At 35.6% G+C, this 27,213-nt stretch overlaps 1 protein-coding gene across 2 annotated transcripts in view; it reads right to left on the reverse strand.

The window, feature by feature from the left end:
- LOC117009128 (angiopoietin-1) overlaps positions 1-27,213 on the reverse strand; it is a 153,443-nt gene that overhangs the window by 13,503 nt on the left and 112,727 nt on the right. The window contains exon 7 of one of the 2 annotated variants that reach the window (XM_033083349.1): positions 21,393-21,559. In XM_033083349.1, the coding sequence (XP_032939240.1) occupies positions 21,393-21,559 (167 nt within the window). Of the gene's footprint in view, positions 1-21,388; positions 21,560-27,213 lie in introns of those variants that run through there. The other variant, XM_042779424.1, reaches the window with a different exon arrangement.

Raw genomic sequence — 27,213 nt, forward strand, 5'->3', positions numbered from 1 at the left:
ATCCCAGTTCTCCCACAGAACTTTGGAGTTGAATTCTGCTTATGAGAGCAAGGACACCATAAGACAGCTTCCCTTAATCAAGTCCATGGCTGCTGGCTTTTGTTGGTTTAGTTTTAGGGTGTTTTGGTCTTGCATCCATCTGTGGGTGCATATTAGGTGCAAGCAAAGCCAATTCGATTAAACTTGTCACAGAGACTTGTTACAGAAAAGACTTGTCAGGAAGAGGTTGCTCAAAATGTGAAGGCATAGAACTTAGCAACCTACAATTTCACACCTGCAGACTAATGTGAACTTAACCTTATTTTCATTATTTTCTTCCTGTATGTCCTCTAAAAATTGAGACAGTAGATGCTAAAATGAATATTAAAAAAAAATTATAAAGGAATTATCAGGTTTATTTTTTAAAGTAGTTACACTCCCTACCTTAATTTGATTTTAATTTGGAATGTTACAAATACCTTTGGACTCAATCCTTACAGCAAATGTTGTATGAGTAGATAGATAACTACATACACATAAACATACAAAAATTTTGGATTAAATACAAATATCATGCATAGTAAAATACCTTCTGATAGCACAAAAATAGATAAGGCCAAGTGTAAGCCTCACTAAAAGACTGTGAAAATCCTTTATAATTTAACAAGAAACAGCCTAGGGCAGGAATTCAGGAAGGACATCATTTTATGCTTTTGCCCGATCATGGTGGAAATTAGCCTGTAATGACCTGGTTAATCTATCAAAGGATGTTTGTTTTAGACAAGATTAATCTAAGATCTGTCTTTGCACATGTCCATTACTTTGTTTCATACAAATGAAAAGCTGGAATTGGTCCCATCTTCATTCATTGGACTTTTGCCTTGTTTTCGGGCTGTGCTTAATATTTTGCAGATCAAAATAAACTTCCCTGAGGTCGTGTTGATAGAAAAATTATTTTGTCACATGATATCTATGATCTGAGTTTAAATGGCCTAAACACCCTCGTTATGTCAGCCACACCAAAACTCACAGAAGTCTCATAAAGTCAGTATAAAAAGCAAATGCTGTTTACTTAAATAAGAAAGACAAGGTTGGCAAGACCTTTTTATTAGCAATCAACACTATAAAACACACTTAGTCCAATTAAAAAAAAAAAAGTGTAATCTAAGAAAACATAAAACAAAAAGAAATAAATATTACTTGGGGTTCTGTGTTTTTCCCAAAGGGTGAGGGCATTATGATTATTTAAAAGCTCTTTACTTTCCCATATGTTTTACAAACATTCCACTCAACACAGATTTAGATCTTGCCAGTTATGTTTGACTATCCCTCAACACAATTTGTCTAGTAGATCTCCAGTGACTTTAAAAGAATAAAGCTTAACTTGGCTCTGAGCTCTAGTGTACTTATCTGTACTGCAGCCATGTGCAGATGAACCACAGGGTGAAACAGTAATTCTGCTTCTTTGGGCTTTTCTCCCTGAACTGGCATTGCCCAACAGTTAGGAAAAAATGACACTGTGAAGCTGACACTACTTTACACCACAATCAGATCTCAGTCAAAACCCAGAACTGGTCCTGAAGCAATCAGGAGCTTCAGTTCAAGCCATAAAAGTCCAAAGTAGTCTGGTTTGAGACAGCAAGTCTGCACAGCACTAGGTCAGTTGATGAGCTCGTTAGCTCCCAGGAGCAATGGATATCTCACTTGGCTTAATTAGTTATTCAGTATTCTCAGATTTAGATTTCTAGGACTGAACCTTTAAAACAAACTTCAAATACCTGCTAGGACACGATTTTTCTCCCTTAGAAAAAATGGCAAGTCAGGGAACAGTTCTTGGTTGTTCTTGGAGACAAAGGAAAGGAAGTTAAGAATGAAAAGCAACTCAGTGTTGATTAAAATTCAAAGAACATTTTAGGAGTACATCTCCAGTCTTTCCATTTGCTTATGGCCAGGAAATTCTGATCAAGGAAAGAAGGGGAAATGCTGCTCTGATTTACACAATAGGTAGGAAAATAAATTAGTGGTCATATAAGCTACAACAAATCTACTTTATCTGCATACAATGAAATTGAAAAAACAGCAAATAAGCAACAGCAATTAAATAATTTGTAAATAGGAGAGAGAAATAACTGCATTTGTATATATACATTAAATTTTGAGGACTTCTGATGAATTTTCCATGAAACCTTAAATTCATTGTAAAAATATTAAAATATTTTGCACTCTAGTTTAGAAATGTTTGAGGTTGAGGAAGGATTTAACTTGCATCTTCCATCTGGTTCACAGCTGCATCTAAATTTTAGATAGCTTCAGTTTTTGAAATGAAACTCAGTTGTAAAGATGCTGAGGTTGGTAGAGTTTCATGAAGTGCTGCGTTAGTCAAATAATTCCATTCATAATGGAATTTAGGGGATTAAGTCACCTTGTGAACCAAAGCCCACTGGACTGCAATCACTTAGGTGGACCCAGTATAAGATTATACTTAGGATACTCTTAAATCTAGACATTAATTGTAATAATACTAGCAAGAAATAAAACAAAACCAGAGAGCAATTTCATTTTAAGTCCAGGTTTTGGGGTTGTTTTCCCTTAAAAATGCTTTGATTAATTATTTGGGAATAAACCCCTCTTTTTTATCAATGAATTAGACATCATGTCTACATTAAATATTGTTAGTTTATTAGAATTCTGGCCAACGCACCTTTTCCTGAACATATTGCAAAATCTCACCAAGTCTCCCAAAGGTAACAGTTGTCCATGGATAGTTAAATCACCTCTGTAATAGACATCTTACAAATACTTAGTGATAGATAAGATGTTGTGAACAGGAGAAAAAAATCTAAATAATCACTCTAGAGAAATACTGCTGTCACTGAGATTGAAACTAAAATGTCTGCCAAAAGCCAGCTAAACATGGACTTAAATAAAATGGGGTAACTGTCTGGGAATCCCAGCCCCAGTATTATACCTATATACCCTAACTAGTTCATCATTTAGTACTCCCACTAAAGGATAAAGGGAAACATCCATTGTGTCAGCTGGTTTTAAAATCAGTGGAAAGATAATTTCTTCACTAGAGACAGAGCATGAGCCATCTATGATGACCAGGGAGAACCCCTGAGTTTGAACTCTGACAAATTGTAGAGTAAAAGGCATCTTAGTCAGTGCCCTTGTCCAGATTGCAGATAGATTGCCTCGGCACCTATTTGGATCCTTTTTCTATTTTAGGAAATAAAACTTTTTCTTAAACATAACTTCTTCCTTTTTTTTTTTCTTTTTTTTTTTTTTTTTTAATTTATTTTACTTATTTGAAAGGGGAGGAGAAAATATTTGGATTTTATTAGGTCAGTGTATACTCTCCTTATGAAGACAGACTAAATTAAATTGACCCACAATTTTTCTCGTCATGAATCAAGATTAACTAGATAGAAAGGATGCAACACCAGATCAGGTAAATAATTATTAGAAGTAAACTAAAAGCTACTCTAAAAGAAAGGAAAATACTCTGGACAAATTGAAGAAACAAGATAGGGTGGAAGATGACAAAAACTTAGAAACCACTACTCACAAAATTTTGAACTCTTGCTAACTCATTTAGTCAAGTTGCAAGAACAATTCACCACCTCGACTGCTGCCTGTCTTTGAATGAATAACTGAGGTAAAAGCACCAAAGAGAAGCAGAAAGGGAATATCACAGTTGGTTTCTGATCAGAGAAAACCAGAAAAATCAACAATAACACCAAAGAATACTAAATTTTTCCCACTCCTATCTTCAGTACAAGCTTGAGAAACAGTGTACTTGGTAAATTCATGGACTTTTAATTTAACTTTATTATATTCTTAATACAGTTTTTAACTGCAAACAGTACACATGATGGCTCTGCAAAATGTTGAAAACATGAATAATGCAGTAAGTAACTGGTAATTGGAGCAGATTTTTAATTTGGCTCTTAATATTCTTGCTGCCCACACATGAAAATAATTTCCTTCTACATTTCCTTTAGAAAAGTGTAAGACAAAATAACCTCTGTGTTTCTCCTCGTTTGCTCTGTAGCAATGACTCACTGCTGTAATTATTGTCTGACATCACTGCAGCTCCTTGCCCGTTCTCCTGTAGAGGCAAGTGAAATGTGCCAGCCAATAAAATATTAATTCAATATATCCAGAGTAAGAACATATATCTGCCAGTTTTAAAGATAAAACATTAATGTAAAATACAGCTATAAATGAATATGATCAGTTTTCCTTTGGAATTGCTTCAGTACAACCTGTCTAAGGGACAACAAATGTTTTATAGTAGAGGGATCCTTCCCTGGAGTTGCACACTTTAACAGAAAAACTTGTTTTCTCTCTAAGAGCCCACGGTAATTTTAGCTTACGTTTGAATTTCAGACCTGACAGGTCAAAGGAGAAAAATATGTTTATTCTGGATAGTGAAAAAGCAAACAACCCAGCCATGAATAAGAAACAGATCTACACACCCCAGCAAAATATAAAATTGTCTAGTAAGCCTGGATGTTGTACCGATTGTGAGTTTTTACATATAATACAACAAATTTTATTTTTCTGTAGTAAATTTGATTAATAATTGATTAAAGTACTGTAGCTATTGAGTAAAAGTATAGTGGGTAAGGATAATTAAAAGACATCAGGATCTACTGCCAGAGAATTTTTTTCTTAAAATGCAGCACATGGCCTGTCATGCTGCTGTGTGCAGACAAATGGTGCTTTGTCACGGTTTACAACAACTGCTTAAAAATATGTTTATTCTGGACCGGGAACAGGCAAACATATGTTTCTATTAGTTGAAATGCATGCTACAGAAGCCACAGAAAGTCACAGTGGCAGTGTGAGCTGCTAGGTTTGCAGCTGATGTCGGTAGCATGGTGGTGATGGAGAGGAAACATACGGTAACGCTGGGTTTTACTGCTAGCAGAAACAGAAACATATTTAAGGCTACTATCACAATGATGTGTTGAACAGAAATAATTCCCTCTACTCTAATCTCTCACCAAATATAGCACAGAAGAGATACATTAATCTGCTACTACCATTTTCTGTTAAAACTATTTTTCAACACAATACTTATTAAAACAAAACCAGCCACCAATGGTTTTTCTCGCAGAAATCTGAAATAAAACTCTTCAGTTATTAGATTTATTACATTTTTTATTAAATGAAAGTTAAATTCTTGCTACAGAAAAAGATTTCACTCTCTCACCAGCTATATAGCTGCTAAGATTTCCTGTTGCTTCAGAAGCTACCACTTTTGTCCTGATTCATGGCTCTATAAAAATGATGTTAATTTATAAAATGTAGGAGCTGAATTAACATCAAACTTGAAATAACTAGAGATGATCAATGTTTTAAATGGACATATAAACACTGAACAATGCTAAATGATAATTCAAATTATTTTTATATCATTGAAGATTGATGAACTTCTTAAAAAATAAAATACAAAACTGAACTTTTTCCCAGGACACAGACAAAGCCAAGGTTAGAGAAATTTGCTTAATTCACAATGTAACCTAAAATTAAAAAAAAATATTTTTCTCCCTGCTCAAACAACATACTTCCTGGGTTTGGCTGAAGCCAACAGCAGAAATGCCAAAACTGATTCTTATGGGATTTTTTCAGAACAGAAATACAGGGATTCTACAGAGAAAGTAATATTTTTAAAGTTTTTAAGGTTTACATAAATAATCAGGCCTTCTGATGCTTATCTTTTCTGAATTGCTGAAGCTTGTGGTGTTTGTATATCTTTATTTAAGGATCTGTTTTACAGACATTGAAGTTAGTGGAAAAGTTCAGTGAACATTTGTTGGAAATTTGATTTATCTTTAAGTTGATTAATCATGTTTGAAAATCCAGTACAAAGAGACCCACACAACTACAGTAAAATTTAAACTTAATACTTCTTCCAAAATATGCTTGGAAGTTCCAAAAGTCTCATAAATATAGTTTGTTGAAATCCATGCAGATATATTGTAATAGTGGATTTCATAAATCTATGCTTTAGTTGTACTGAGGGTGACATTAATTATACATTGTCATCCACATAGGTTATACATTATCCTAATTAACTGTTTTAGATAAAATAGAAATAGAAACCTTAATGTATCAGCATGTTCATGCTTACTTTTACCCTGATGGCTACTGTAGAGATACTTGGTTTTTCTTACCATGCAGTGACATTGAGAAATATCATTTACAGGCCACAGTAAAATATTTATCATGCAGTTCATTTAATTGAAGGTCATTAATCATAAGTAACTACAAAAGTTGCTACTATCATAGATAGACTTAAGTTAAAAAATTATATTAATCTTACTGAGATAAATTGGTGTTTGGAAATTAATGTGTCTAAAGAGTAAATAGTCAGTGTAGGTTGGGGGGAGGGGTGCTAGGGTTTTGATTTGGGTTTCTTGGGGGATTTTCAGTTGCTTTATTTTTTTTGCTCCGTAAAGAATATGCTGGAATTATGCCAGAAATTATCTATAGTTGTTAAGAATGTTATCTAAGAATGTTAAGTACCTAAGTCCATCTTTACTGATCAATATGTTAATTAAAACTTTGCTATGTTGTTGTTTACAATTAGAAGAAATCTATGACGATGACATTTAAATGTGTATTTCTATTTACAGACATACAAAAGAATGTGTACATATGTACATGCCTAATTCTTGATGATCCATAGGTTTAATATTTATTTTCTTTTATTTTTTTAAACCAAAAAATATTAGTAATTTAGACTACTAGTAACTGGATAGTCATGGGGGTATTTTTTATTTTACCTGGATATTGTATCCTCACTCCTTTCTTTATTGAGGAGGTTCAATTAAAAGTTTATACAGATCAGCAGAGAACTGCAAGCCTACCTGCAACAAGCCACTATCCCAGGGATTCAGAGTGCATTTCAGGGAAGAAATTGAATTGGTAGTTTAATTTGTATTGGCCCATCCTTAATATTAGATTATTTTCCTGAAATTCCATGGTCATATATCTCAGGATAATATCTCAGGTCAAAAAACAGGCACTGAGGAAATTGAGGCTTAAGCACCCCTGTCTTGCAGGAGAAACAGATCAAGACCTGCATCTAGTGCCACAAAATACTGAGTTTTCTATGAGAGCAAGTGGTAAGAATCAGGTAAGTGAGAAGCAGAAAAATAAGAGCAAACCATCACTCAGATGATGTCTTTAGATTACAAATATTTTGCATAAACCAAAATGAGGCAGTGTCCTTGAAAACACCTGTTCCAAAAATGTCAGAGGTTCAAATATCTCCTGTAGTGAATCAGTTGTTGTGATTTCACTTTAGGGAAATATTTCTCCTTCTATGCAGTGAAAGTAGGATGCTATCATTCTGTTCAAGAATCATGCCCCCTTCACACAGGCTTATATTGCTGAAGCTGTGTGCAGAATACAAGCTGCTGGCTAAAACAGCAATGAGAGGCACACTAGCTAACAGAATTCCTTACTAAAATATGACTACTGAAGTTATTTTTTTAAAATCAAATTGGATGTTGAATTACTTAAATACTGAATTGGACAAAATACCTAGGTTGAATAACATTTTTTCCTCATATTTCCACTGGCAAAACAGATAACTGAAACTGTGAAAGGTATCTTTCAAATATCATAGAATGATAGAAGAAATTTATGTTGGAAAAGACCTTTAAGATCAATGAGCTCAATCATTAATCCAGCACTGCCAAGTCCACACTAAGCCATGCTGTTAAGTGTCACATCTCCACAGGTTATAACACCTCCAGGGAGGCTGACTCAAGCACAGCCCTAGACAGCCTGGTCTAATGCTTGACAACTCTTTCTGAGAACTTTTTTTTCCTAATTTCCAGTCTAAAAGTCCCCTCAGGCAGCTCGAGGTTGTTTCCTCTTGTCACTTGTTACCTGGAGAAGATGCTGACCCCCACCTGGGACAGCCTCTTCTCAGATAGTTGTAGAGAGTGATAAGGTTCCCTCCTGAGTCTCCTTTTCTCCAGACTAAACACCCCCAGCTACCTCAGCTACTCCCCATGAGACTTGTGCTCCAGACACTTCCCCAGCTCTGTTGCCTTTGTCAGGACATGCTTTAGAAATCTCTGAGGGGTTTTTGGTTTATTCTCCTTGTGAAGAACTTGGATGTAAGGAAATGAATCATTATTGATAGAGGTGGAAATAGTCTGCAATTAATTTTTAATCAATTTTTTTGATTATTTATTCTTTATTCTGTGCTAGCAGTTCAATCTTGTTTTACAATTTTGCCCCTTTGGCATTTTCAAACTCTGTTTTAGAAATTTTTCCAGTTGTTAATGACCTAGTAACCCCACTGAATCTTACTACATCATTATTTTAATGTGGATGGAATGGAATGAGTTTGCTGCCAACAGAATACAATGTAAAGAAACAACTTAATGAATAACACATTAAAATTAATATTTTGGGTTCTGCATGAGATTTTAAGATTTATGCTGGGATTCATGTCAAGAAATGTGTCCTTCCTGCTGCATGAATCCCAGAGGAAAATGCAAGGATGTTTTGGGGGACATTATTTTCAAAGCAAAATGTTAATCACAATTTTCTTTCTCCTACCTATGTTTGAACTTGTTCAGTGCTGATGGATAAGCCAGTTCACATTTTATGAATTTCCTCTAATCAGATTAAAGGGCTTTATCTGGTGGCTGTGTACTCAGACTCATGACATCAGTAAACAGCAAGAGATATTGAAGAATCAGTTTGTAGAGGTGACAGGAAAAGCAATAATTTCCAAATATGGAAACAACATAAGGTAGTATAAATGACAACGTAATTGTCATGATCTCTTTCTGACCCTTATATTTTAAAACTTTTTTATGGTTTTATGTCATCTTAAAGAGTGTGCAATCATAATGAAACAAGAGCGGCTTGACCTTCAGTGAGAGTTCTGGTTGTCTTGCCTCAACAAGTACTTACTATGTGCTTAAAAGAAAAAAATTACTTGGGTATATTGCAGAATGAGGGCCTAAGCCTGTGTAAAAAAAAAATTAAAATGGAGGAGGGGAAGGAGAAGAAGGAAAAAAGGTGGGGAAGAGAAAGCCAAGGCTTGTCTTATTCATATAGTATAATTCGCACCAGCGTTATTAATTTTTTTATTAAAGATTTATTACATTGGAAACAGAATGTAGAATAAAAAGCACTTATATACACAAGCACATCCCACCTTCAGTCTAAATAATCTGCAACAGGCCTGGCTTGATTCCTTCACTCATTAGTGACTGTATTGTACAACACACTACACTTATCCTCTGACTTTTATCTCCATTATCACACTAAGGTTAGGCTTTCATTGTAAGGGCAAGTATCTAGGAAAAGGTAACAAATTTTATAAGTGGCTAATGGATAAAGAGTTTCTGTGAAATGTTTATAGCTATTTCAAAAATAAATATTGGCTTCCCTGTTTCCTTGGTTTTCTTAATGCAAAATTAAGTTTGAAAAATGCCAAAATGAGTTATGTGGCACTAAGACCTTGGTAGAAAAATATAAACAGACTATTAAAACATATTTCAACTCCCTTGGCGTCATTTGTGGCCAACAAACAGTCATCTTGAGTGAAAGGTTAACTGACTGTCACCCATTTATGATCCAAGTCCTTTCCTGGTGCCACACTGACCAGGCTAACAGAGATCAGCATGTTTTACATGCCTTTTTCCCCCTAAAAACCCAGGTCATGACCTAATAGGAGCTGTTATTCACAATAAAGGCTCCTTTGGTTCAAATGGCTTTGAGGTAGGTGCAAAGAGGTTTTACTTCAGTGCAACTGAATTATAATTCCAAATAAAAGAAAACAAAACATGAACAGTGCACATGCACTTGGGTCAAGTGTGTTGAGCTGTTTCAGCACTGCTTTAAAATTGAAAACACTTCAGCATTTAGGATCTGTTGAAACAGAAGACTGGACACAAAACTCTGTATGGTACCAGGCACTTTTCTTTCCTTTTCTGAGTAGGCTTTCATTGTTATTGAGTACATCCTTCTTGCAGATCTTTGCAGATCAACCAAACAATAAAAAAATTGTGCTCTGACATTCAAAGTTGTTATCAGTTTGAAGGTTTATGTAAGTTAGCAGCTCTTTAGACATGGGTTATACCTCTGCTTTGAGATCTAACTCAGCAACTGCATTGCTGCTGTGGCCCAATAATGAATAATATCATTTTTTATTAGTATTACCTTAGAGATAGAGACAGCTAAATCAGGTACCCATGTGATAGGAAAAAAAGTCACAAAATTCAAACCCAAGAGAATCAGAAACTCTTAGATTGCTGCAATAAATGACTATGAAAAATCTAGGATGATCCCTTTGCCAGATTCTCTTCAGGCCCTTCAGGTACGCTTTAATCTTTGACTCATGAAAGAAGGAAACCCACAAAAAATACCACACCACTTTGCTGGTATTTGTAAAACAGTGAATCAGTGAAGAAAGTGCTCTCAGGATCAGGCTCTAGAAACCTTGCCAGTAGAGCTGTTAGTGATAAAAGGATAGGGAAAAACCACTGGCATTGGTTGGCTGGGAAGCTGGTAACAGATTTCAGAGACTTTAACCATGTACATTCTAGATTAAATAGGGGTCACTCTAAGACTTTCTGTTTGTATTTTTCAAGTAGATGAAAGCTTGCTCTGTCAGTTCTCTGGGCAGACATGAGCTCATTCTGCCCACACTCTATCCTGGCTGGAAGCTGAACTGTCGCAATAAGCGCGACACCGAGCCTACTCACAGGCAGGATATTTTAGCTTGGGCTCAAGGCCACATTGACAGCTCTCCCAAGCTTCTGTTTAGCTCAGAGAGTGGGCAGAGAGTCAGCAGCTATGGGGGCACATATAGCTCTCTGAGGGAGCCTTCGGGTCGCATTCTTCTTTGCTTCTGCATTATGGAGATCTAAGTTTGAATGTTTGGCTCATTGGCTGACGTTGAAAATTGTAGGCATTTCAGAAAACTTTGCAAGCATTTATTTATTTTTTTTTTAAGCTAGAGAAATTGTCACTAATACTAAATAAATTCATTAAAATCTTGTAAGCACTTAGTGGTCAGCTTCACTTTGATGGAGATCTTGGTCATCCACATGAAGAATATATAATATATACAATATAATATAATATAGAGTATATAATTTTTCTCATTGAAATCAGAGACATATACCATTTTTTGTCCTTTTCAGGACTGGTATTTGGAAGTGTCATTTTTTTGAGTTTTGATCAAAGTTATGGGAAGAATAATGGGAAGAATAATGTCCAGTTTAAATATTTTGAGCTGGACCTGAATTTGATCCTGAAAATGTACTGCACTTTACACTTACACAGATAATAGTGAAGAGAACAATGCAATCAGGGAATCTTCATTAAAGAAACTTTTCCAATACAGAAATATTTTCTAGTTGTGAACTTTACTGTGAGATTTTTTCCCTCATTCTGCATTTTACTTTGCATTGGTTTTTCTGCTTGCACACTCAAGATAGATGCATTATGTTGCAATATTATTTTTTCTGCATATCATTGATCAGCAAACATTAATGAAACTCTAAATTTTTGCACTGTAATACTACTGTATCTATCTGTAACATTTGACATGTCCTTAGACACTTTGTACATGAATTTTGAAGTCTGAATATTCTACAAAGCGGAGTTTTGACATTAAAAAATTCTTTATGGGTGGCAAATATCCAGAAGTGTCTCAGCTACACAAAATCCTTTTCTTCAAGAGCTGTTTCATGTCAAAGCCCAGTGGAGATGAAGAAACAATGTTACTGACTTCTATATCAAAATCTACAGTAATAAAACCATTACTTTTTAACTCTTTGTAGATGCTTTGATGGAAGTAGTTTAAAGAAACGTAGCTCTTTTCGGTATTGTTAGTGGTAGAAGAGACAGCTCTTACCTTGGGGACAGTGAAGTCCATTCAGTACAGGATTTGATAAATTTTGTTAAAATACTTGTTTGAAATTCTTTCATAATGTAAATGTAGAGGTAGCAGAAAGCAAGAAAGGCTTGAAAGAGTGCAAGACTGACATTGTAGATACTGAAGATAATACAAACAAAATGAAAGTACTAATTTTAAATTGGAAAAGTAGAAAACCCAACCAATATTATATTAAAGTCTGTGCAGTTTTCTTTTAGGTGCCACAACATGCTCAGTCTACCTCTTATCTGGGACAGACCTTGTGAAATCTCCACTGAACTACAGCATGTAACAAGCAAGATCACTAACAAGTTTCCATTGATAATTTTTCTGCCAATACTTACATTTATTAAAGAGTTCTCTCAGACCTCAGACTTGTGTACCTCAGCAAGGATTTCCTAACAACTGTTCTGTCTAGAATTACATTATTCTCACATAAATCTACTTTTCTTCACTAGGTAGTAAGTGGTTGAGCTACTAGTGGCTGTTACTCTTAACTTTTCATGTACCAATTTATTGACCTGAGTGATTGCTGCCAACCACATAGGAGTTAAGGTTTTTATGGATTCAGTAAGAGAAAGGTTTAAAAACATAAAGCTTCTCTCATGCATAACCAGCCACATGCATCCTGCTGCAAATAAATTGCTCAAGAATCACTGAGCCTCAAAGGGAGTAAAAATGTAAGCGTGTAGCAGAATAATATCCACTGCTTCATAATTATATAATTTAATAGAAACCTATTTAATTCAAAATCAGACATGCTGCATGGAGCATAATCTTAGAAATCCCTGTCCCACTTCATTGAGAAGTGACTGGTACCTATTCATTCACTGAGCAGTGAATTCAACCCTGCACAGTGTCACAGATTCATCAATCAGCCTGGTCCCCGGCAGTTCCCTGGATTGCTGCTTTTTCTTGGGAAGCAGTAGCTGTGGTCTGGATACCCTCTGGCAAATGATTGCATTAACCCAAGGCCTTTCATTTCTTTTGTAAGACAAGATATTGTCTCCTACCTTCGGGCTGTGGGCTGTGAACTGTCAGGGGACATAAATGGATGCCTTGCTATTTTCAGAATTTCCTAATGTTAACTCTAGGCAGCTTTCTGCTCTGCATGTTGCCTGATTTGGCTTCTGTCTAAGGAGCTTATCTCTCCCCAGGAACGCACAGAGAATCGAGTGTCTCAGATAGGGTCCTGCAGTCTGTTCCTAGGGCTCAACAGCTTTAATGCTAACACTGAAAAGTCTTTATCTCACCTACCTGTAGGAAAACATGTGAATAATCACTTAAATTCATTAAATCTAGGATGATGTCTAAGACTAAAAAATTGTTACAAAATATTCTTTTTATTCATTGCCTCAAGTTTATTTTATTATAGATAAGCTTTAAGGGAAAATAAGATACTTTTGTTCTTGCTCATATATTTTCCGTTTTTTCAAAAACAAGTTTAGGAGTCTGGAGGAGGAGATAATGTCATGCCCACTATGTTCCATAGTGATAGCTGTGGTGGAATACATTGGAAAACAAGCTTCTCTACAGTTAAGTTGCTGAAAAGCTTTCTTGATTTCAGACCTACATAACCAGAGAGTGTACCTACACTTTTTCCAGTTCACCTGGCTGTGCTTCCACTGCCTGTGCATTTCCTTCTTGCCCTTTAGTTTGACCAGCAGGTCTCAACTCAGCCATGGTGTTGTCTTGCCTTTCTTTACTGATTTCTTGCACCTGTGGATTGCCAGATATTGAGTTTTATGGGAAGTGTCCTGAAAGATCTATCAGCCTGTTCTCCTTCCTTGTCCCTGAGGACACATTCCCAGGGGGTTCTACTAATTAATTCCTTGATTGGAGATTTGTTTTCCTAAAATTCAAGGTCCCAACTTTACTCTTTGCGTGACCCATATCCCTCAGGACTGTGAACTCCACCAATGCATGAGAAACCTGTTCTAGTGGGAAGTGTCCCTGACTTTGGCAGAGGGTTGGAACTAGATGATCTTGAATGTTTCTTTCAACCCAAACCATTCTATGGTTCTATGATTCTGTAATTCTATGATTCTATGACCACTGAAGTGCAGGCTGCTTTCAATCTTGATGTCAGTGGTTAGCTCACTAACTTTTGTTGGTGACCATCAGATCCAGTATTCCATCCTCTCTAGTAGGGCTGCTTGTTACCTGGCTCAAGAAGTTATCTTCCATGCACTCCAGGAGTTTTCTGGATTGGTTACAGTTTGCTATGATAAATTTTTAGTATATGTTGGAGTGACTGAAGTCCTCCAGCAGGACAAGAGCCTGTAAGCGCAATGCTTCCCATAGCTGGAGCAAGAAGCCTTTGTTAACAGGCTCTCTTTGATCAAGTGGCCTGGAGCAGACACCAAGAACCAGGCTCCCTTTGTTGACTCACTCTTCAATTCTTACCTGTAAGCTTTTAACATGTTTGCGGCTGTTCTTCAGAAACAGCTCTTTTCAGAGTATCCATTTATTGATGCAGAGAGCAATGCCTCCACCCCTCCATTGCCTGTCCCTTCTGAGCAGCCTGTAGCCACTGATAGCCACACTCTAGTCAGGGGACTCATTCCACCAAGTTTCAATAATGGCAAGGAGGTCTCAGTTTTCCAGAGGCACAGGGGCTTCCAGCTCCTGCCTGTTGCCCACACTGTGTGCACTGGGCTGTCAGCTGTGCCACCTGCTTAGAGGAATAACCCTTGATTCTTTTGAGATATTTCAGTGGTGTTTCTCTCTTGGCTGCTGTTACCTCAGGAGCCCCCGACTCATCTTCTGAAGACTTCAACTGCACTGCAGTGTAGCCAGCATGTCTCAGTGCATTCTCATTAGATTCCATAACATAGAAGAAGGAAACCTCTCTGCTCCACAGTAGTCACAGCTATTGTATATTGAACTATAAATGACTTTAATGAAGTTAGAAGTGGGAAATGATTAGCTGTGGATGGATAATGTATATTGGGATTCATGTGGATTAAGTTAATTTTAAAAATTCATTATTTCCATGAGTATATTTACATCAGCTTTCAGTCAGAGAAATTGTTATATTCAATTTCTGCTTACATTTGGAGATACTGCATGAACTGCCAGTGAGTTTCAGTCACTGATATGATATAGCAACACTGGCATGTTTCCAGAAGGACCTCTGGTTAATGGGCATTGGATAGAATCCTTCCACTTCCAGTATTTAGGTTTCATGGAATATAATTGAGTTGACAGTATTGTTAAATAAAACAAAATTATTTAAGCCAGATATTTATATATCCATAAAGATGTTAAATATTTTTATCCATGTTATTGATTTTAAACCACTGTTTGGTGAAAATATTTTCAAATCATAGAAATTATGCATACCACAGATACAATTCTGTCTGTTAATAGAATTTTACATTGATATTTCCTCTGAAGTAGACTTGAAAATTGAATTTCAGCTTCCAAATAAAAGTGAATACCTACAGGCTTTTTACATTTTTGCACCATGACTATTTTTAAGGTTATTCTGTATTTTTCATATTTGGCAAGAAAAGTACTGCGGTCTGAGCACAGAACTGGTTCCCAAGAGGATCTGTGTTTATTTTTTCACTTTGCTGCAGATTTCCTATGTATCTTCCACTGTACTTTTACTTACCCATATTACAAAAGACTGAATAGATCCTTCAAAGGTTTACTGTGATACAAATCATGCAGAAGATGCTAAGCAGATGGCTCAAAAAACCTACAAGTCAGACTGATCCCCTATTTTACCTAAAAAATTCAAGTGACACAAGAAGAAAATATTACTTATATAAATGCAACATGCAAATGCCTGGGTAATAACAAGAACCACACCAATATTTAAAAATGAGATTTTGTAAACCAAGGAAGTGACAATGGCCTATTTGTGTTCTGTTTCTGAAACAGCAACACTACATGGAATATGTTTTTTAATTAAAGATACAGAAAACCATCTGTCCCTATAAAATTTGCACTATAAAATAATACTTATTTTACTATCTATTACAGAATTTTCAGCAGTAAAATTTAAAAGACTGTACAGACAAATATTTATTTCTCTATTTTACAGAAAGATAAGTGAGGATTTTTGCAAGAAATTCCATCATTAGTTCAAGAATGGTGAAATACAAATAGCCTCAACCTTAAAAAAAATCTAAGATGAACATTATACAAGGCTTCTGGCAGCAGACTACCTACCTGATTTGTCTAAGAAAACGGAGAGAAATAATACTATTGCCGAAACTAAACATAAAAACTTTTAATCAAACAAGAACTAGAAGTCCAATATTCTACTCAGTGAATTAAAAAGTCTCTGCTACCAGGTCCCATAAAGTTTACCAGTTCTTGGTTGACTTTCAACAGCTGATCTTATTTCCTAAAGCAAAGCCTGAGACACAGGATATTGGAGAGCTTGGAACTGTCACCTAGATTTGTGGGGCTTGGAAGATCATGTCAGCAGTTTGAAGTGATTTGAAAATTTTAATGATTACCTCTCCTGTTTTCAACAAATTTCATCAGCTTGCTGCCTCTGAGGACCCACACACCTGACTCTTCCCTACATGACTATTTCTGCCCTGTCAACGGGTCTCTTGTGTTCCTAATGGATGTATTCCCTCTTTCCCATGAGATTTTGTAATCACTTTCTCATGCTCATTCCATTATGAAGTCTCTTCTTCATTTTAACTACCAAAGGTCAGCCACCACCTTAAGTCCAAACTGACTCAGGGAAATTAGGATATTTCCTGTCCACCATCAGTTTTCACCTATGCCTACACCAAAGCCTTGCTCACCTGAGTAGCCCTGTCTGATAATTTAATCGTATTTCTCCATGGGTAACACCAAAGTTAGTGATTCATTGCAGCAATAACAAACTTTTCCAATGAAAAGCATGATTAAATAACAGAGTACATTGTCATAGGGAGATGAGTGTCTGCTAAACCTCTCTAACAGTCCTGAAGTAAAAATAACTCAGTCAATTAAAAAGTGGAATTCCCCCATTCTTCATCCTTTGCTTTTCTTGGAAGAGCTTCTGTATCATGAGTAGAAAAAACACACGTATCTGCAGGCTAAAATTACTACTGTTCAAAATTCAGCATAAATATATCTGTTTTCATAAACTAATATATAGGATCATGAATTCTGGTGCCGGAAATCCCAACACATGGTTACTTTTCCTGTTCAGTTTTGGAGGATCTGAGGACATGGGTCAGAGCAGCAGTGTATCATAGCTGCACAACTCCTAAGAACATCAAACAATGTCAAGTGGGCTGGCAGAGTCACAGAGAAAGAGGAGAGATCGTGTGTCTTTTAGGATTCTCTTTCAACTCATGTTTTATAGTTCTATAAATAATTCCTAATTACATTAAGAAACATTGCACTAAATGGGAGATCTGCAAGGTCTGGCTCTTCTTACTGCATGGAGATTTTACCTGTCACAATGTCAGTCACAAAGAGTCTGACAGATATTTTCATCATATTTACAGTCTCTGTGTAGTCATCTTGTGTAGATAAGAAACCTACGGATGTTCTAAAAGATGTAAATCACTTAGATACTGTTATTAAAGATTTCATATGTGGTGCAATGTTTGATTTTCTGTTTCAGTTATCATTTATGATTATATGTCGACTGATTCAGCAACCACCTTCTCATCTCAACCTTCTTTCCAGTCATCATCTGGGATAAATAGATTTTACTCTGATTTCCCAGAAAACCTCTTGGAGCTGTCTCATTTTGAAAGAGAAACAAGTATATTTGAACTTACATGTGTTCAGAATTACTTTTTTTAATAATAGATTCTTTAGACTAATAAAAAGTAGTAAAGAAAATACAAAAAGCCCAGAGAAAAACCAGACCCTTCTGAAATCACCAACTGGGAGTTATCCAGACTGAATTGAACTTTGCGTAATGTTGAGGCTGGATTTTGGAAGAACAACATGAAAATGATTTTTGATATTTTCTCAAGCAGATTTTATCATTTCATGGTTTTCTTTTTTTTCCCTCCTTTTATCCTTCTCTTCTCTTCTCTTCTCCTCTTCTCTTCTCTTCTCTTCTCTTCTCTTCTCTTCTCTTCTCTTCTCTTCTCTTCTCTTCTCTTCTCTTCTCTTCTCTTCTCTTCTCTTCTCTTCTCTTCTCTTCTCTTCTCTTCTCTTCTCTTCTCTCTCTCTTCTTTTTTTAACTATATTAGAATATAAGACCTGGAACTTTTTTTTTTTTCATGTCTTCCAAATATACAAGGCACTGCCATAGTGAAACTGAAAATGTTCCACTTCTTTTCATTTCAATGCATTTTTTCTATTTCAGATTTTTTGATCCACTTCCCAGACTAGCTTAGAAACTTCTCTCTTTACTGTTACTATTACTTAGTGAGCTTATGTTATTTGAAACTAATGTGAATCTAGCCAGTCTACAATTATATATTTCTGCTAACAGAAAGAACATTTAATGTGGGTCATTATAAGAAACAAGCTTCCAAAATAAGACAGTATCTGTTTTGTTTGGTAAAATTATTTCAAATAACAGTTACAAAAGTTTGAAAAGGTGTGCTGTTCTGTGTTTGAGGTATTGAAAGCAAACATGGCAAATGCCTGAAAGGCACTGAGAGCAGGAGTTTGGGAATTGTGGTTTTCAGCTTCAGAAGAATCATTTAAATCCTCAATGGCAGCTCCTCAGATAAAGGGAAAACAGCATTCTCTGAAGGGTGGCCAGCTGTTTAGTACTCAATAATTAGGTTTTTATTCAGCCAGCCTTCTGGAATTGCTGCTATCACAGATAGTGATGTTGGCAAGCAAAATAAAGAGTTTTTATGTCACAGAACGCATTCCTGTAAAAATTGGTAAAATAGCACAACATAATTTTGGTTTACAAAATATCTGTTGGGCATATATTTTGTCTGGACTAGACACTAGTACATTTGTCTAGCATGAAACACAGTTTAGACTTGCATGTGGCTTATGCATAATTATTTCCAGAACTGTCACCATGTTACTCAGCTATTTTCTTTAAATATTCGAATATACTTGAGCAAAAATAATAGAGGAATTAATTTGAAACCCAAAGGGCTAACAGAGATGGATATTTTTACTTCTTTATGTTTTCACCTTTGTTTAATCCAGAAAAGTATGAATGAGATTGATTCCCCATTTCCTCAACAGAAGAGCTTCAGTTGCACAATAAGGAGACCACAGAGTGTGAGCAGATCTCTTTCTGGCCTTAATTTATATTATGGAGTAGACAGGAACCAACAGTGCAGTCAATAGCCTTCAGTTAAATTCCTTTTGATTTTTGTGGAAAAGTGAATTGGACACAGGTAGCAGAATTTATGCCTGTTACTCTACATTATTATACTGTTTGAGGGCTGTATGCCCCCTCTGATTTAATTTCTACAGGTTAGAATTACATCTCTTTTGATTTTCTTGATCAGCAAGAAGAATTTACAATTTTAAATATTTTTCCATGTTCAGAAAATATTATATATATTGCAAAAGATCTCCTTTTTTCATAATTCCCTTCCCTTCCCTTCCCTTCCCTTCCCTTCCCTTCCCTTCCCTTCCCTTCCCTTCCCTTCCCTTCCCTTCCCTTCCCTTCCCTTCCCTTCCCTTCCCTTCCCTTCCCTTCCCTTCCCTTCCCTTCCCTTCCCTTCCCTTCCCTTCCCTTCCCTTCCCTTCCCTTCCCTGAACTTCCCTGAACTTCCCTGAACTTCCCTGAACTTCCCTTCCCTGAACTTCCCTTCCCTGAACTTCCCTTCCCTGAAAATCCCTGAACTTCCCTTCCCCTCCCTGAACTTCCCTTCCCTTCCCTGAACTTCCCTTCCCTGAACTTCCCTTCCCTTCCCAGCACTTCCCAGAACTTCCCTTCCCAGAACTGCCCAGAACTTCCCTTCCCAGAACTTCCCTTCCCAGAACTTCCCTTCCCGGACTTCCCTTCCCTTCCCAGAACTTCGCTTCCCTAACAAGACATTCTCTTGCTATTTTATCATGAATAAACACAGAGGATTTCTGAAAAAGAAATCCTCTCTAAACATGAGCTTTTACATATTAAATTTTCAACAGCCTTCCAACTCCTCAACAATACGTGTTGTCCTTAGTTCAGGATAAAGATGAGAAAAAAAGATTCTGTTTTTGTTAACAAGTTCAGTCATATTAATTCATCCCCTGAGTAATACTCCTTTCCTCTGATCCATCATACATTTTTGGGCCATGTATAACTGCCCTTCAACGTTTTTCTTGATTTGACAAGGATTTGTCTCATCTTTTCCTTTTGAGTATCTTCGACCAATGTTTAAGGCCCTACTTTTATGATGTTGTTTTTATGTTTTGTATAAATCTTGATAGCTTCTCTTTTGAGAAATTTCCCTTATTTTATATTTATTCTTTGCCTAAAACTACCTCGGAATAGGTGCTCCACCTTTCCTGATTTGGGGAAATGGCTTTCCATGGGCAGTGCCAGGCACAGCCCTGCTGGAGGCAGTAGGGCATAGAGCCATCCTTTGTGTGCAGAGGGACAGTCCTTGCTTTATGCAGGAGCCAAACGCATTCTGATTGCTTCTGAAGGAATTGTCTGCACTTGTACACCATCCACTGCTGCCCCCACAAGCCCCAGAGAGCAGGGGCACTGCTCTGTGTCCCACCTGGGCACAGTCCTGTCAGCAGAAAGAGCAAATTGCTCTCACCTCCATTTCACTGGGGAGAGGCAGGCAGCATTTTTGAGAATCACGTTACTTGAATTTAAAGATCTGCATACCAGCCTAGTTTCACATGCCTTGAATGTTTGAGTCTACAATATATCTGTTTCTCTACCGAGTCTTATGCTAATTACATATGCTGTAATAAATAATGGGATATTTTTATGGTTTTGTTTTCTTTTTCTTTTTGTACTGTCTGCTCAAATGAAGCAATTATTAAAAAATAATACAAATGACTAATTAGGTTATCCAAATTTCTTGTGTCTTCAAGTCGTTTCTCTTTCTATTTTTAATAAGCTTTTATCTTAAAACAAAGTATGAGAGAAAAATGTTATTAAGAAAATTTTTTGTGTTAAATTTCCTCAAAATAAGATTCAGCATTTTTTTGTTTTCCTCATCATTTGCACTAATTTTTTAGTTTGGAAATATCAGATGGTTTAACAGCATTTTTGGTCTTTTATTCTCATGTGCATGATTTCAGTCTTCTGCTTCTGAGGTATATCTTCTGAGATATTCTTTAGGTTTTAATGAAGAATTCAAATCTTTTTTCTATTCAATCAATTTTGGGTTCTGAATATAAAAGTTATACAGTTTTTAGCGGTTCTACTAAACATAATTAATAGATCCCTTGTTCTCAGATATGTTAGGTTTACTCTATCCTTCCATCAATGAGAAATCTTTCTGTTTTAGTTTTACAATCTTTATCCACTTTTGATGAAAATCAGCATCATATTATTGTAATTTCTCATATTTGACAAGTGAACAATGAACAATATTTATCACTCAACAGAGTCATAAGAATTTCAATAGATTCTTACCTGTAATTCTGTTTTTCATTTCCTATGTGAAATCTGTCATATTGTGAGTATGCCCGGTTTCCTTCCCAGTCCATTAATTCAATTCTTAGAGAATATTGCCTCTGACTTGTTATTGCAAAGATAAATTCATTTCCCAGCCAATGTTCACCTGATGGGCTACCAAAACCCTAGAAAAAATTGGCAAAATAACTAGATGTAATTATTGTAATTTGTAGAGTCTTTATACAATAAAGAAAACATCATTATATTTTACCTGTACATTCTAATTACAGGTCATATATTTCTTTGTTCCAGGTTGACTGTCTTCAAAATGGTCCTACCAATATGTATGATGTAGGAAAGTCAAGCAGTTCAACTGGTGTTTGAAAGGCCAATTGAGGTTATCAGCTGGAAATCATTTTGCAAGTCCATGATATTAACAGCATGATACTGAATTTGCACATCATTCAGTGGGAATACTTGACACAGAAATATTCTAGAATGCATTTAATATGGTGTAAAACCTTGTTATCTAGCTCTTCTCCTAGTCACCTTGCTCTCCTCACATCTCATATCTTCAGATGATCTTATTTCTGCTTAAGCAAACAGTATCATTTTCAAACATGGAAAAATAATAATGAAAGAAAAAGTATAATTAATTTTCAAAACCAATTCCTAGACATATGTCTTCATGCATCTTCCAGGTTTAAAAGTTGTTTAAATTGTAGTGAATATTTTACTACATTAAATTTAAGGTTTTATTTCATGACATCAACTTATTTATTATATATTAGAATTATTGTTCTATTTAAACTATTAGTTCATACCTGAGAACTCTTCAGTCCATTTTACATTTTTATTTTTTTCTCTGTAAACAGAGAAAAAGAGATTCTCTTTAAAAATTATTTTCAAATATAATATTTACTTGTGAAGAACTACTACAACATGACTGTGCTTGTTCATATTTCTTAAGATAGGAAAAATGGGAACCAGAAATCCCCTGATCTGCTTACAGTGGTGTACTGAGGGTCTTTGAGAAGGTCTTGTGAAAATTTCCTAGTCAAGTTAAATGAAAGATTGGATTATTTCCAGAAAGCACATACTTTTTTAAAGGGGTTAAAATCAAGAGACTTCCTTGGGACTAAAGGTTAGATAAGGAGAAATGTGTCTGGGAGACACATGGGCAAGACATCGACCTTCTCTATATAATGTTTCAGTCACTCCTAACATGAGATGAAAACACTGAAAGTAGAGCTCTCTCTCTATTTTTTTTCTTTATTGTATTGCTGTGGCTCCAGCCCTGATTAGTTGCATCTCTGGAGGCTTAAATCCTGCCTCCCCAGAGGGCATGTGCTAGCACAGGTAATACTGACTCAGGCAATGCATAGGTATATCAGTTGCCAACTTCTAAAGAAAATTAGTTTTAAAAATTTTGGACCTTAAAAGTTTGATTGGTCCAAAAAATAAAAAAAATTCCTCCATTTTTTTGTTGCTCCTAGAGATAATTACAGTAGAAAGTACTTTACTCAGGATGCATTTTTGTTTACACAACCCTACCTGAGCATATATTTGATGACTCACTGATAGTAGAGGCTGAGAAGAAATGCCACATTTGGGTATGCTGAACTGAGTACACTAATATATTTTGAATAAGCATGTCTGCCTTTTGGCTCAGAGACCATCAAGAGATATTCATGGAAAAAGTGTTTCCTCTGCAAGAAATGAAATTCAGTAGACTGTGGCAAATCTCTAAGAAGTCTCAGACTGCAATGTGAGAGCATAGCATTAGTTGGCTTTTCCTTTCCTGCATGTTGTTTCATTAAATCCTCTTTCTCCAGTAGGCTATTTCCTATAGAAATACTGTAAATACTGGTTGCAGGTAATACTGGTGATACCCTGTTTTGAACCCATGTGATTTCCAGTGTGAGCTGCTGCTCCTCAAGTTTGCCATTATGATACTTTCTGTTATTTCTCACTTGCTGCTTTGATAGCATTCGCATTCATATTTGGCTTCATGCATTGCTCCTAAAACACAAAAATATTTGTTCCTCACATGTATGAACCCTTTCTACAGCTGGCACACATTTCTGTAGTTATCACTGTTTTCTGGTATGCCTTTGATTCTTTCCACCTTCATGCCTTGTCTTCCTACCCTTGACTGACACACCTGGTGTCTCCTGTTTTAGTAGCTTTGGCAGTGTCATACCAGAGCAGTTAGTGGTTTGTCTCTGACATCTTTCACCACTGGTCACTGTCACTACTCTCAGAGTAAGGCAAAATATGCTCTGCATATACTACCTACCAGGAAGTTTCTCTCCCTAAAGCCAGAAAGAAGAAGTGGAGGATGGTTTTTCAGACATCAGTCAAATTATATTTTCCTGGAGTTTACATGGTTTCTTATTCACAGAGGTATTATTACTATTATTATTATTACCATTATTATTATTATCATCATCATCATCATCTTTAAGAGAGATTATTATCTTCTTTAATAGAAGGTTATCAGAAAATTCTTTCTCCCTTTTTCCCAGTGCAGGAAAGCTGAGGGGACTCCCCTTTGAACTGTTGTCTATTGAATTATATATATCTTATCTCATTTAGATTACAGCCTATTCAGGATGTGACATATGTTGTGTTTTAGCATTATATGATCCCTTATGTGTTTTATAGAAACTCCAGACACCATACATAATTATTCTGAAGTAATTTTTTTTTTCTTCAAATTTTCACCTCCTTCTCCCTTTTCACATGTGTTATTGCACTAAGATGAAAATCTATCACTAAAGTGCTTTGCTCTCTTGACCAGAGGAAATGAAGCTGCAGCAACAGGGAACAAAAGATATAAAAAGAAAAATTATGAGGAAATCCACCACATTAGTTATGAAAAAGGGAATCCTACTATCAGGGGCTACAACACTGAAACTCAGATTTAGAAATGCCTAGAAAAATACTTTTTTTCTTGACAGAAGTAACTTCTTTTTAAACAAACTACTTGTTTTTATGAAAAGAAAACCAAGGAAGTAATTGGGATATAAAACGTCTCTCTGAAGCATGGAATGTTCCAAAGGAGAAGCAGTGTACTTTATTAAACACCTAATATGGCTAGAAAGATATAAACAAACAAACAGGCACTCAAAGCTTGCATGGATGTAAACCAGAGAAGAGCAGTACATTTCTGTTAAGCACAGAGCTGGCAGCAATTGCTTCAAGTATAATTTTATTATGCCAAACTCAACTGTTTCCAACCTGTATTTAGTCTGCAGTTTACTGCCTATATTTCAAAGCTGAAGAAAGACTTGCGTGCATGCTGTTTCTCCCAGATACTTTGGCTGACTTAATAACTACGCAGTTCTCCTTGTTTATATCTTACTTAGACTGTCTCTACTACAAGAATACTACTACTTTGATGGGATATGTAAACTTTTGTGTACAGAAGAAAATGACATAATATTAGCCAAAAAAACCCTGAAAAACGTGATTTAATTTTATGTTTCCATTCCCAACCCTGAGGCTGGTAAAGAAAATGGTTGTGCCTGGCTCTTTTGTTTTACCTTCAGAATCCTCAGCTTTCAAAGAACATTTCAGAATTATACCTTCAAATACAATTTTTTTTTTATTGTCTCAGAAAACTTAGGAAAACAAACTTGTGTAATCGTTATGCCCACCTCTCCTCTATATTTGTGAAATAATTTTTGAACACTTTTGAGGTTTGGTTAAAAATCACACAAACTTGAAGTTCAGCAAGATTTCAGAGAACTGGTGTCTCTGTGATGAGTTGCTGCTGGGAGAAATGCTGAAGCAGAAGCTCAGCAGTTGCCTATTCCAATTGCTACAAGCAGACACAGAGCAGCCAGCCAAGTGCAGATGCTGAGCAAATATTGCCTCAGAGATTCTTAGACATCTGGGAGAGATTGAGGGAAATAAAGGGGGAACTCAAGTTTTTACCACAGAGAATCCTAGAAAATAATAGGGTTTCAGAAGATTATCAGTAATAAGAATGGGGTTTCTGTGTGGGATACAAGAAAAAAGTCCTCAGAAAAGAAGACCTCGTTAATTTTGATGTTCATGAGAGAATTCAGTAATTGTTCAGTAATTAGAATTCAGTAAAGAGAAATAAGCATTTTAGTCAGCAGACCATTTGGTTTTATACTGCTGCTCAAATCTGTGGGGCCTCAAGTGATAAGATGCCTAAAGCCTTGCCTAAGACCATGCTTGTCATTTATGGACTGATGCCTAAGATTTAGGACAAGAAATCTGGGTTTGAGAATGCCTTGGGGCAGTGTTAAAAGTTAACGTTAGGAGTGATCGATTTCAGCCCCATAGTCGTTATTAAATATATTTGTTTCCCAGTACATATATACCCTGTCAACAAACACTTCGGGTTTTACATTCAAATAGTTATAGCCAAGGCTTCCAGAATTATTTGTGTTAAAGTTTGGTGCCTAAACCCAAGGAATTACATGAGGTGATCCAAGTCATCCTCAGCTATCAATCCACTAGGAAAAGGAACATCTGCATTTCATGAATGTGTTTGCAGTTAACAACATTTTAAGACTCTCTGAAACCCAGTGGGTCTTAAACACTGTTCCAAAATTGCATTTAAAGTTACTAAGAGACACTATTTTGTCATTATCTTCTTATATTTTGTTCATTATATGTTTCCAAATAAAGAGATTAAAACTTTAAACTCTACATTTTATTCCAAAAATAATCAAATTTGCTTTTCCCTAGAAATTTGCATAATATTTTGGGATGGCTGGCAAATCAGAGACTTTAAGTTGCCAAAATAGTGCTTAATGTAATAGGAAAAAGGGTCAGTAATTTTCAAAGGTTCTCAGAGTTCTCCTTCATTTTCCTCACTAGCCCTCTATGGAAGCTGGGAGAATATAGAAGGGAAATATGCTTATATTTTCATAATATGCTTTCTTGTCTCTCCACTATTAGTCACAAAAAGGATACACAAATGTTTGCACTGACCCAGAATAGATTATTATAATGTTTCATTTTATTCTTCAAAAGCAGAAGAAAATTGTATTTTTGCTGCTGAAAATTGCATTAAGATCATATTTTGGCAAAGGTTGATCTGAAATAAGACATAAAAATCAGAAATAATGAGTAAATTCTTTTATCCAGGTTTTTTCATTGAGGAATAATAATGTTTTATACTACATTAGAGCAGATTGTTCTTGTCAACATGATAGAATCGTTTTCAGAGAAAATAATAACACAATACTGAACTTTACTGACAATTGCTAATCCATTTTTGTAGTTGGATGAAGCAAAGATGTTTTCTGTTTCTGTACAACTACATGGATGAAGCAAAGATGTTTTCTGTTTCTGTATAACTATATCATAAATTCTGTATATTCTGATAAAATGCCCAACTCCTATGCAAAAAAAAAAAAAAAGAAAAAAACGAGAAATATTTTATTTTTTGTTTTTTATGGATTAAAGTACTTAGAACTAAGAATCAAAGATGAAAGCATATGATTTTATAATATTTATTCTAGATGACATCTGGGTTCTACACCAACTCATTTTGAATTTTAATTTGGTTATTAACAGAGTTGAAATTACTAATGTAGCCATAAGTAGAAAGAAATAGAATTCAGTAAATAGAATTCAGTACTGGTTTTAAAAATGCCCTTAAGAATTTATAAAGTTGATACTTACTCAAAAATAATAAGTAGGATGCAAAAGAATTTTATTAGCTTTGGCAAAATCTGTGAGGGTATTCTGCCTGAATCATGTTGCTCCAAGTTCATTAAACAATTATCTCTCTTACTTTATTTATTTTGTCTGATAATGCTCAGAGGAAGCTTTGACTTTTTATAGACAAAAC

The sequence above is a fragment of the Catharus ustulatus genome, chromosome 1, assembly GCF_009819885.2.
Source record: "Catharus ustulatus isolate bCatUst1 chromosome 1, bCatUst1.pri.v2, whole genome shotgun sequence".
NCBI classification, from domain to species: Eukaryota; Metazoa; Chordata; class Aves; order Passeriformes; family Turdidae; genus Catharus; species Catharus ustulatus.